Consider the following 12,654-nt stretch of genomic DNA (forward strand, 5'->3'; position numbering starts at 1 on the left):
CCACATCTGGCATTCACATCCACCTCTTGTGTTTGTACATCCTTTATCCCATCTGTTTCAGTTATAGATTGCGGACATCAGCATATATTAAGTGGGGACATACAGTGTCTCTCCTTCATAGCCTGGCTTGCTTCACTCAGCAGTAAATCTTCCATATTCTTCCACTTTCTGTCAAAAGCCAGAGTTTTGTTGTTCTTAATGGCTGAATAGTATTCCATAGAGTATATGTGCCACAGTTTTTCAATCCATTCAGCTGTACGGGGGCATTTGGGTTGGTTCCATGTTTTAGCAAGGTCTAAAGGTTTTTGAGCAGAATTGTAGTCAAAAGGTTTTTGAACAGAATCGTAGTCCAGCTTATGTTTGAAAAGAAACACACTGTCTTCTCTTCTGTGCTGAGAATCTACAAGGAGATTCTAGGCAAGAGATGGGAGGGACTGGGTGATTGGGGTGTGGAGATGAGGAATGACCTTATGTTAGGTGTGCTGAGAAAGTAGGGCCAAGTGAATCTGCTAACAAATTAGGAGTCAGAGATGGCTCCAAGTTTTGTTGTTGTTGTTGTTCATGATTTTTCCTGAGAAACTGAAGAATTTTGGGAGAATAAATCAGAAGTTTGTTTGAAACATGTTCACAATGCCTACTGGATGTCAAGGAGAGAATGTCAAATAGGCAGTTGGATATACCAGTGTAGAGTTGGGAAGCAATTAAATAAATACTGCAGACAAATACTTGGGATCAATAGCATGTGGTTGGGATTTGAACTTATAGAATTGGGTAAACAGATTTCTAAGAGAAAGATTGGGATTTGAACTTATAGAGTTGGGTAAACAGATTTCTAAGAGAAAGAGTTTATAAAAATACAGAAGGTAGACAAGGCCTTACTATTATTTAACTCTCCTCATTATTTATAGGGTTCTCTTGTTCTGAGAATTCTATAGTTCTAGGATTCTTAACTAAATGTCTCTTAAAGAAGGTGGGAATGACTATCTTATTTAAATCTTTCATAAATATTTGAGAAAAAATTTTCTCTCTAGATAGACAATCATTTTAAGTGGAATCTTTTCCATCAATACTTTCTGATTAATGTGTCTACTTAAATATATTGACGACTTTTATCTTTGGGAAAGGTGTTTTATGACATTCATTACTGCCAGTTCCCTACCTTATTGATAATTCAAATCTCTTTGGGTGCTAAGAAAGTGAAAACTTGATTTTTCAGTTTTTAAAAAATGTTTCAGTATTTTGAACATAGGCTCTCATGTCACCATATTCCAACCTACCTACTCTTAGTATTATATAGCAGCTTTCCACACCCTAGGATTGCTAAGTTTTAGCAGAGGATGATAAAGCACCTGCTACTGGGAATGAAAAGGATGTGTAAAAAGAAAATGTGACCCTCCCTGGAGCTGCTTCTCATCTTAAGAGCATCATTTCCAGTCAAGGCCATGGGTTGGTAGGCTGAGAAGCAAATCCACCTGGCTTCATATCATGGAACTTTCCCTTCTTTTTCAGCTGTACAACCTTGTGTAAAGTTCCTATCTTTCCCAAGTAGATAACTTTGTCTATAAAGTTGGGATAATAAGACTAATTACAGTCCACATGTATTGAATGCTAGCTTAGAATGTGCCAGAGTCTATGCCTTTTGCCTGTGATATAATCTCATTTAACCTCACATCTCCAGGCTGTCGATTCTAATGTTACTTCCCACTTCCAGGTGTGAGAATGAATTGTAAGATGCTTGTCTTGGAGCCAGGTTATCAAGAGCTATTGGCGTGAGCTGAGCAGTGCAAGGCTCACTACTTACCTATCCTCCTTCCTAGCATGCTCCTCACTCAATTAGAGAGAAGGTCGAGGTATGAGCCCTCTTAATGTGATCTTACAAATCTTGCAGGGAGGAGCCTGAGAGAGCACAGAGGCCATGGAATACACAAGAGAAGAATGCCTTTTCAATGAGAGTTATTTTTTGACTAACCACCTTCTTTATGCTTGTTTTCTCTACAGCCTAGCTCATTTGGATGAGTATCCCTTCCATGCAGAATATTGAAGTTGAATCTTCTAATGAAATTACCCAGTAGATTCTCTTTGCTAAAGTGTAACTTTCTCCAATCAGTCCTGTTTTGTCTCCTGCATGGGTGAACTCACTGAATCCTCTAACAGCCCCTTTGAGGTAGGTACTCTTACCATTCACATTTAATGAAGGAGAAAAGGAGGCATGTGGAGGCCAGGGAACTTGCCCAAGGCCACTCAAGTGGTGAGTGGCTGAACAAAGATTGAAAGTTAGGTAGCAATGGGAGAATCAGAGTGATTTGTCATTCTCTTCCTCCCAGGTCTTGTCCTAGAGCCTTCTCACTTTGCCTTTCTATTTCATTTTCTTCCTTTACCTCCTTGCCTTCCAATGCTATCACACCAAAGAATCAACATCACTGGTGACAGAATACCATGATTTGAACGTCTCTCTTAAATTTATTTGTTGAGATTTGGTTGTGACGGGACTAAGAGGGTGAAAACTTAATCTGACTATGGAGTTAGAAGGTGGGAGTTTTGTGAGAAATTTAGATTGACAGTCATTAGGCTAGGTCCCCTGTGACTGGCTTCTAGTGAGCTCAGTAGGAGAGGGAATGAGACTCGAAGAGAACACACAGATGCTTGCGTTCCTCTTCTCCACCATGTTGTAATATAGCCAGAAGACCCTTTCCAGATGGAACCTTTGACCTTGGACCTCCAACTTGTGATCTAAATTAACCTCTATTTTAATAGAGTACACCATCTCAGTTATTTTCTGTTATTGGCCACAGAAGAGAATAGAACCCAGAATCTATGAAATCCACAAAGTTGCCACTGTAGAGAGAGTGGCATGGGCTTTGTCCCTGAGTGGGCAGTGGGGGCAAGGGTGAATAAGAAAAATGCTTACGATTAACCCAAATCCAGAAAATCATATTTTCCTTTTCCTCTAATTCTTTATTGCAGTTACATGGAAATGTACAGTGAATAGCACAATGAGTATCCTACAAATTTAATAAACGTTAACCTTTGGCCATATTTGCTCCAAACCTTTTATTGCTATTATTATTATTGAAGAAATAAGCAGTTACCAATATATTTGAGGGCCACTTTGTTCCTCTCCCCACCCTCATTTTTTCTGAGTATCTCCTCTGACTCAAATCACTAAGTGGCCTCATCTGTCCTCTGCTGTCATGTGCCTACCTTCCTGTACATTTCCTGCCTTAACCTTTCTCTACTCTGTGTGGCAGAGAGGTCTGCACTACCTGTCCCAGGCTTCCTAGCCAGACAGCTTCATCTGGGTGTGCTCATAGGTACTGCTCAGAGATGAAAGGGCTGAAGGAAGGGCAGGGCACTCTCTGCCTTGACCGCTCTCTCAGGAGAAGTCCCAGCTCCTCTGTGGGCCCAGTTCTAGCCAGGCAGCCTCCACCTTGGTGCTCTCTCCTACCAGATGCCAAGGCTTCTGGGATTTGGAAATTTTACTTTGTCCTATGACCTATATCTCTAGGAGCAGGAGTCTCTTCCTGGAGCTGCTAACCTCCACAGAGCCTCGTTTCCCCTGTGATAATCCAGTTTTTCCATCACATGTGTAATCAGTTCGAATTAAACATCCAATGTTTCAAACTCTTAGTTTGGTTTCTGTTCTGGATGGACCCTTGGCTGATACACTTCTTGCCCACAGTTTTGTATTTTTACTATATATGCACACATCTAGGAATAATCCATGCAATTGTTTTGGGGGGTCAAATGTAGATAAAATGTAGGAAAATATGCAAGGAATAATTATAAACCAGGGCCTACTGGTATTTCTTTAATGAGCATTTTGTGTCTCTTGTGACTGTAATCATGCTAAATGTCTTGATTAAACAGTTACAGAATAGGGACCGGCAGGTGGTGTGGTGAGTAAGGGCACTGGACTCCCACATGACTAATGGTGGTTCGAGTCCTAGACCTGGTGGCTTACTTTCTCACTTTCCCTCTCTCTCTCACTCTGCAGGGCATCACATTTTACCGCTGAGCCACTGTCTGGCTCCCAGTTGTTTTTAATTCAAGCACTCTGGGAATGACCCAACTGCAACTTCCTCTCACTTTGGGTTGTCAAATACAATGATGATAGTGATCACTTAAAAACCCTAGAGCTGGGATTTAAGCCCGAGGACTCTTCTTTCTCATTATTATTATTATTTTTAAGAGAGATTTTTGCTTTAGGATGTGTGTGCTTGCTGGACAGATACAGAGAGACAGGAAGTGAGAAATCACCCTCTAGGGGGATGACCACACTGCAACCCCTTCTCCTCTATTCTCCTTTAGGGATTGTGGGCAGGCACGCATGCACATGCGCCTGGCGTGAGTTTTTATGCCACTATGTGACTTGAACTGTGGTCGGCTACTTGGGAGTCTAGCGACATAATCCTTATGCCATCTGCTATCCCCCTCCCTACCCTTTGTAAGCAATAAAGCAGTATCCTTCCACCTTCCATCTGAAGAAGGATGGTTACTCCAGAGGTGATTTTAGTACAACCAGTCTGTGTAGGTAACCCAGTTACTAGGGCTTCATCAGCAGGCCACTAGGGGAAGTGCTGTCTCATCGCAGGGAAAAGAGTCAAAACAAAACAAAACAAAACAAAACAAAACAAAACAAAAACAAAAGAGAGAAAGACACAAGACAATGTGGCTACTGCTGGTATTCAAAAAGAAAGAGGGAAGGGTAGGAAAAATAAATAGATTTGTGGGGAAAAAAATCCCAGAGTTACCTGCCTCTCCTTGCCCACCCTTCTTCAAAACTATTTTACATCAGTTATTTTCTCTTGACATTGTCAGTATGTTCCCTTCAAATTCAGCTGAGGCTCTCTGCCTTTTTGGAGACATCAGCTGCATAGAGAAAACAGACAAGCACCACTTCATTCTCCCTTCTCAACTCTTCCACCGTCTGTCACCCGCTCTCCTGTACCCAAATGAAAATGTCCTCCAGTTACAAAAGGAGATATGGGATGGTCCTATCCAGCACGAGGGAGCAAGGACATTGTAGCGTGTCAGTTTCAGATGGCCATGGAATGTTATCTGGGCCTCTTACAACCTGCTGGTCCTGGAGGCATCACCAGCCCCAGTGCCAGACTTCTCTGGGGTCTTGCCAATACCAAGTGCAAGCCATGCGTATCATTATGGAATTCCATTTCTGATTTCAGAAAGACAGTTCAGGTTAATTCCAGGTCCACTGGAACTAACCCTAACAGCCCATCCACCCTAGACTCGAGGTCAGTCTTCTTACAACAAAACAATCACTCTTAGTTTAACACCGACTACTATCCTTCTAACACTGCATAACCAGACATCAAAATGTACATCTAGATTTCAAACATTTTTTGATGAGAAGTTGGTTTAGATTTAAACATACAGTTGTGTCATCCAATAATTTCACACAAACTTTTTCCTGTCTTCGTGGTAACGTCACATATTTTGCCTTTCTGATTACAGTCACCTACACTTCATGCAATATATCCTCTGAATGATTCAGAACCATACGAATCTATTCCTGATCAAACTTACATCTTCTTTAGGCCTATACTGCTCCATAGAAATAATGTCCTGTAGGGGCTTAAATTTAGTCCTCCTCAAATTTGAACAACATCAATATGATCATTAGTTTTGTATTGTTTAATTGCCAGAGGGTGTGTGGGCTTGTAGGAGAAAGGGGGAAGAAAGTATACCTCCTGTGAGGTGTGATCATGCTGTAACCCCTTCACCCATTTCTCTACCTTGTCAGTATTTTGGGCATATATTTACATGTACCTGGTATGTTATTTAAACCACTTGGGCTGAGATTCAAACTGTGTGGTTAGTTATGTGAGATCCAGGTTTCATAAATAAAGCAAAATCAAAGGAAAAGAAGAGAGGAAGGGGAAATCTATTCTCCATACTTTTGAAAAAAAATTGATGCTCTTAAATAAAGATGACAATCTAAAAAGTGTTATATATTTATTCCATGAATGAGAAAGACCAAGATCCAGCACCCTGACAGGGTCTTCATATTGCCTCAACCAGCTCAGGTCATGGGCACTCGCACACCTAGAGTATTCTGGGAGGTCTCTGGCTTCGAGCCAGCAACCTTCCCATGTGGGTCTGCCTCATGGAATGTTGTGTGGCACTGCCTGGTTCTGACATGAATATGCATGGGTGGATTTGGGCTTTGTGAGCCTCCACGTAGTGCACTTTCTCCTTTTTAGAGAAATGTTTGCTATAGGGCATGTACACTTGCCTAAGACAGAGAGAGAGAAAGTGAGAAGCCACCCACCAGGGGCAATGGCCATGCCATAATCTTTCTCCTCACGGATTGTGGGCACACATACATATATGCCTGGCATGAGTTTCAAGCAGCCAGGTTCAGGACTTGTCCCATTTTTTGTTATTGTTTTTGTTGTTGTTGTTAAGAAAAGAAATACATAATTAGGAATTCAAAATTAGATGCAAAGTTAAGATGAGGCCAGAGCAAGTGAGGGACACTGAAAGCTAAGTTTCTGTGGCTTCATGGTAAATTCACCTCCATGAACACGGCTCTTGGGCTCTGGGCCACCTGGTTCCTGATTCTCCAGCTTTTCCCACTGGGTTGTGGGGAGGTCCACTCTGAGTGTGCACAGACGGGTCTGGCTTCCTCTAGTTCTTGCACTGTTTCTTAGCCTCTTGTCCCACGGGGCCCTGGCTCATGCTTTCTCTGTCCCGATAGTTCTCTGTGCCCACCATGACTGGAATTGTTCTTTTCCTCCCTGTTTCCACCAGATATGTTAGTTGCTGTTTCTTCTCTCTCTTGAATAAATTGTTGTGGGAATGTTAGAGTGGATAAAATATAGTCATGGCTCCTAGTTTATTCTTCTCTAAAATAATTATATCGCAATTTTATATTCATGCTTAACATACTAAAACTTACTATACAACTATATTCATCAGACTGAAATACAAAAAATAAACTTTCTTTAAAAGTATAAACCAAGGGTAGATTGGTAAATTTATGCAGCTAGAAAGACGTAAGCAAAGCTCTTATTAAACATTTTGACGTTGATTAAAAACAGCCAGATTCTTTACAATGAGTCCCACCAGGAGATGGAAACAATTTGCCCTGTCATGACTCTGCTGACCTGTGACTTGTGTTGATCAATAGAACGTGGCAGAAGTGACCCAGCCTGGTGGTGTAGTCAGTAGCAGATGATAGGTAGTGCTGAGATCCACATGCCGGCTGTGGGACTGGATCACTATAGGAGCCCGAGAACATGCCAGGTACACATATGAATGCCCATGATCCCGAGGAGCTGGAGGGATCTGCTCCGAATAGAGGTGCTTTTCTGTCTCATCCACGCACATGCACTCTACGCCATGAAGTAAAATGAACTTTTAACAAATGGGGCGGGAATGACATCATGTCCATTCCCAGCGTATGCCCCTAGAACGTTGCTGCCTTGTGAATGAGTCCTAGTTTAGCCTTCCAGAGGATCAGAAACGTGTGAAGAGGGGTCGGAGCCTTTCCAACCTTCGAGCTCACCTGTCTTAGTTCACTTTTGTATGGCTAACATAAATAACCAAGACTGGGTGACTTAAAAAGAAAATAGAGATTTATAGAACTCATAATTCTGCTGGCTAGAAAGTCCAAAGGCATCACGAAATAGTAGAAGGCAGAATTCATAGCAAAGTATGATCTGTATCTATGTCTCTCTTGTTCTGGTCTCATTCCTTTTGCTTATAAACCCACTAGAACTCGGTCATAGGACCCCACCTGACTGACCTTATCATACCAAAGCCCCAACCCAGGGATACCATGAAGGAATTCAATGTTCACTTACAAGCTTTACAACACAATCAAGTACCAATACAATCAAGTACCAATACATGAATTTTTTTCTGGGGGAGGGGGGCATCCAAACTGTAGCACCACGAAGATAAAGCCTGTCAAGAGCAAACTCCACTGACACCATGCCGAGCAGAGTCACAAACAACTTACTAATTCAACAACATTTGCACAGGGACCAGCAGGTGGCATAGTGGGTAAGGTGCTGGACTTCCATGTAGCTGACACAGTTAAAATCCTGGACCAGGCAGCTTGAAACTCATCCTCAGTGCGTATGCATACCTGCCCAAAATCTTTAGAGGAGAACGGAAGAGAAGGGATTGTGGAGTGGTCATCTTCCCGGGGGGTGATTTCCTGCTTTCTGTCTCTCTAGTGAGCACATGCACTCTATAGAAATAAAATCTCTATTAAAACAAACAAACAGCTCTTTGCGGAAGAAGCGGACGCAGGTGGCATGGAGCTCATGTAGCCTGCTCTGTTCCTGACTCACCGCTGTTCGCTCTTGCCGAGAAACAAGTCGGTCAGGGAAGCCACATTGTGGCCATGGCTTTTAAAGATACTGGAAAAACACCCATGGAGCCAGAGGTGACCATTCACCAAATTAGAATTACTTTAACCAGCTGCAACATAAGCCAACCGCGGTGGACTAGATGGGAGTCCAGCGACATAGCCATTACGCTAACTGCCGGTCCCCCTGGAGAAAGTGTGTGCTGACTTAATCAGAGGCGCAAAAGAAAAGAATCTCAAGGTGAAAGGACCAGTTTGGATGCCTAGCAAGACTTTGAGAATCACTACAAGAAAAACTCCTTGTGGTGAAGGTTTGAAGACTTGGGATTGTTTCCAGATGAGAATCCACAAGCAACACATTGATTCACACAGTCCTTCTGAGATTGTTAAACAGATTACCTCCATCAGTATCGAACCAGGAGATGAGGTTGAAGTCACCATTGCAGATGCCTAAGTCAACTATTTTAATAAATTGATTATCATCTGTTAAAAAAAATTGCAGTGCATGTCGCGCAGTATGCTCTAGAGCAGTAAGATGCTCCATGTAGATTCATGAGCTGTTACACTACAACTTAGTGGCTACGCAGTCAAAAGACAGGTGTGTGTTATTAATGTTGAAGAAGATAGTATAGATACCAGCAGATGGCATAATAGCTATGTTGCTGGACTCTCATGTAGTTGACTGCTGTTCGAGTCCCAGACCCGGTGACTTAAACTCACACTGGGCACATGTGTGTGCATGCCCAAGATCATGAGAGGAGAATGGAGAAGGGATTATGGCATAGTCATCCCCCCTGGGGGGTTATTTCTCGCTTTCTGTCTCTGTCTCTCTCTGTCTTTCTGGAGAGTACACATGCCCTATAGCAAAAACCTCTCCAAAAAATTAAATAAATAAATAATTTTTTTTAAAAAGATTGTTTAATAAACGTGAATAAAGTGTGTTAATATTTCTACTCAGAAGTTCAAAATATCATGCCAAATGACCTATGCCGTAATCCACACAAATTATGTCTATTATTATCTATAACCTGGAGTTTAATATTCAGTTAAACCTGATGTACAGCAAGTGAGTATACACAGAGACAGAAAAACCCACTATCTGCAGACTGGAAGGAATGCCATGCTCTTTTGTCCCCTAGATTGCTGACTACCCAACTAGTCCTGACTAGTTCTTATGGGGTGATGATGTGATTATTTCTAAACTGAAACCAGAATTGCAACCTTTATTTATTTTTATTGCCAGAGGACCTGTGTGCTTGCCAGAGAGAGAGGTGGGGGGCAGCTCTCAATAGGATATGGTCACACCACATTCCTCTTGCCACCAGTTCTCCATCGCATCAGGATTTTGGTCATGCACACACATGTGCTCAATGTATTTTTTGAGCTCCTAGGGCAGGGATATAAATGGCAGTTGGTTGTGTAGGATCCGGTCCGCTGTCCACAGTGCTACATTAATAGGGTCAGACTTGGAAAGGCAACCTTCAAAAGCAGGATACTGCTCACCTCTCCTCTCCGGCGCCCACTTCACAGAGGAAGAATCACAGAGTAAAAAAACCTGTCTTCTCATTTCCACTCTAGCTGAGTTCCTTTTCACACCAAAGAAGCCCATCTTTCTCTGGTTTGAATCTGTTGACTCACCATGACCAAGAGGTCAATGAAAAATTTGTTAACATACCATGAACAAAAAGTCTCAAATACATTTGACAGCTAAAGCTCTGAAACTTCATTCAGGTGTATTAGTCAAAACTTGAACAAACAGACATGTTCTGAAGTTGTTTCAGCCCAATTTCATGAGCAGAGTAGCAGAACAGCATTCACTGGAGAGCAGTGAAGGTACCACATAGCAAAAACACGGTGGAGGTGTCTGCAGGATGTGGGGGTGGGGAAGATAGTGATGGGACCAAGTACCCAAGTTTCCAAGAGAAGCACAGAGAAAATCACAGTATTTGTTTTTCCTCTGTTTTGCTTGATTTGTTTTTAAAGTTATTTATTTATTTTATTCTTACTTACTATGTGAAGAGATATTTTTGCTATAGGTGTGTGCGCTTGCCAGAAGACAGAAAGAGACAGAGACAGAAAGTGAGAAATCACCCCCCAAGGGGGTATGGCCATGCTGCAATCCCTTCTCCTCTGTTTGCCTCTTGGGATCTTGATCATGCATGCACACAGGCCTGGCGGGAGTATAAGTCACCGGTTCCGGGACTGGAACCGCAGTCAACTACATGAGAGTCCAGTGACACAACCATTATGCCAAATTCTGATCCCTAGATTTAGAAGTTTTAAGATGCCCTCAAGTTCTTTGATGCTCTTCACTTCAAAAAGTGGAGTCTAATTTACTTTCACATAAATGTGAGCTGTACTTAGTGACTCCCTTCTAAGTAATAGATTACAACTAAAGTGAGGGTGTCTGACATCTGACAGTAGGACATAGAAGGCATTGTGGCTTCTTCCTTGCTCCTTCCTCCTCAGTTCATCTGGTTTGAAGAAAGCCAGCTGTCATGTTGTGAGGATACTCAAACAGACCTATGGAGAGGTACAAACAGTGAGGAACTGAAAACTCTGGTCAACAGCCCTGTGAGGGCACATTTCAAAGGTGCACCCACCAGCCCTGCTTCAGCCTTTAGATCACTGCAGCCCTTGCTCACATTTGCAACCTCATGAGAGAACCTTCTTATGTTCATAGGCCCATATCTTTGGCCATCACCTGCCACGTACCAGGCATTACTTTTTGCAGTGATTCTATGAAATCTTGTAGGCACTGTTCCATTTCTGGACATGATTTTCCTTTCAACTGGTATCACTATCACCAATATACCACCACCATTTCCTGTCAGTTACTGCAGTTTCTCTCCTTCTTTGTTGCTTATGAGGGTAGAAAATAAGAAAAATACTGGGGTGGGGGTGACGGTAGCCAAATAGGGGGTTGTCATGGAGGCTCTGGACTCTAGAAGACCTGTCTGCATCTTTGCTTTGCCCCTTGACCATGGACCTCTTTAATTCTCAGCTTTCTCCTCTGTAAAATGGTATTATTAATCATACCTGCCATATAGCATGGCGCAACTGAACCAGGGAATGCATATACATTATTTAGCACAATCCCTAACTATAAACAAAGAGTCATAGGACCAGCTGGACTGGATTCAAATCCCTACTCTATCACATACCTTGAGCAATGTATGTGTCTATGTGTCAGTTTCTCATCTGCAAAACAATGGTAATAATAGTATCTACCCAAGAAGTTATTTTGAAGAGTAAATGAGCAAATATGATAATTATGTGATGAATGTAGCAGAGTGCCTGTTTTAAAACAAAATGAATAAAGATGTGCTGGATTTACATCACATTCCTCCTCATCTGATAACTAATTTTGTTGTTGTTATTGTTTGTTTTAAGCTGGGTAAGACCTGTGCCATCTTTCCTTGAGATAAGTTCTGAACCAGCAGTTTCCACAGTTCAACAAAGAAATAAAACATTTTATAAATAAAATTAAAATTTATCTTTAATGGCATTAAGGAAAAATGGACAGAGTGCAACTGCTTCTAACAAGTTATGCCCACTTCTGAAAATGTTTTACCTTACACTCTGGTTTATACTTGCCTTCTCCTTTATTTCACTTTGGTTTTCAATTATTTCACGATTAACATATACCACATTTAGAATTTCTTCTTTCTAGGTGTCAGCTGGAGGACTGCAAAATGTCATGGTGGATTACTATCTATATGTTAATGTCTTAGTCATTTTCTATAGTTGTAACTACATGTCACAGTTCTTTTATAAAGAAAAGAAGCTTATTCAGGACCAGCAGATGGTATAATGGTTATGTTGCTGGACTCCCATGTGGTCAACTGTGGTACAAGTCCCACACCTGGCAGCCTGAAACTCACACCATGTGCATTTGCGTGTGTACCCAATATCCCGAGAGGAGAATGGAGTAGAGGGATTGCAGGGGTTGATTTCTCACTTTCTTCCTCTCTTTCTCTATCTGTCTGGCAACCATGCATGCCCTATAGCAAAAAATCTCTCTTAAAAAAAAAAAGAAAAATTTACTTAGGTCACAGTTCTGTTCTAGAGTCTGGGAAGTCCAAAGTGAAGGGGCTGCATCTGCTTAGGGTCTGAAGATCTAAGTTTCATCATACCATGGTGAAAAAGTGAAAGGGTAAGTGAGCACACATGAGCAGACTACAAGACTAAGCCAAGGACAACTCATGCTCTCAAGAGCTAATTCACTTCTACATGGACAAACTCACTCAGAAATAACCCATTAGTCCTTGAATTCATGAGCCCTCATGATCTAACCACCTCTTAAAAGTCTCGCC

The 12,654-nt window shown here is 41.9% G+C and overlaps 1 protein-coding gene across 1 annotated transcript in view; it reads left to right on the top strand.

The window, feature by feature from the left end:
- The window catches only part of LOC102495669 (aldo-keto reductase family 1 member B10), an 18,827-nt gene extending 16,771 nt beyond the window's left edge, over positions 1–2,056 (top strand). The window contains exon 10 of the mRNA XM_006144995.3: positions 1,999–2,056. Within this exon, the coding sequence (XP_006145057.1) occupies positions 1,999–2,041 (43 nt within the window). The 3' untranslated portion in view covers positions 2,042–2,056. The remainder of the gene's footprint in view (positions 1–1,998) is intronic.
- Positions 2,057–12,654: the final 10,598 nt, after the last annotated feature.

This window comes from Tupaia chinensis, unplaced genomic scaffold (genome assembly GCF_000334495.1).
Source record: "Tupaia chinensis unplaced genomic scaffold, TupChi_1.0 Scaffold000140_1, whole genome shotgun sequence".
In the NCBI taxonomy this organism is placed as follows: Eukaryota; Metazoa; Chordata; class Mammalia; order Scandentia; family Tupaiidae; genus Tupaia; species Tupaia belangeri.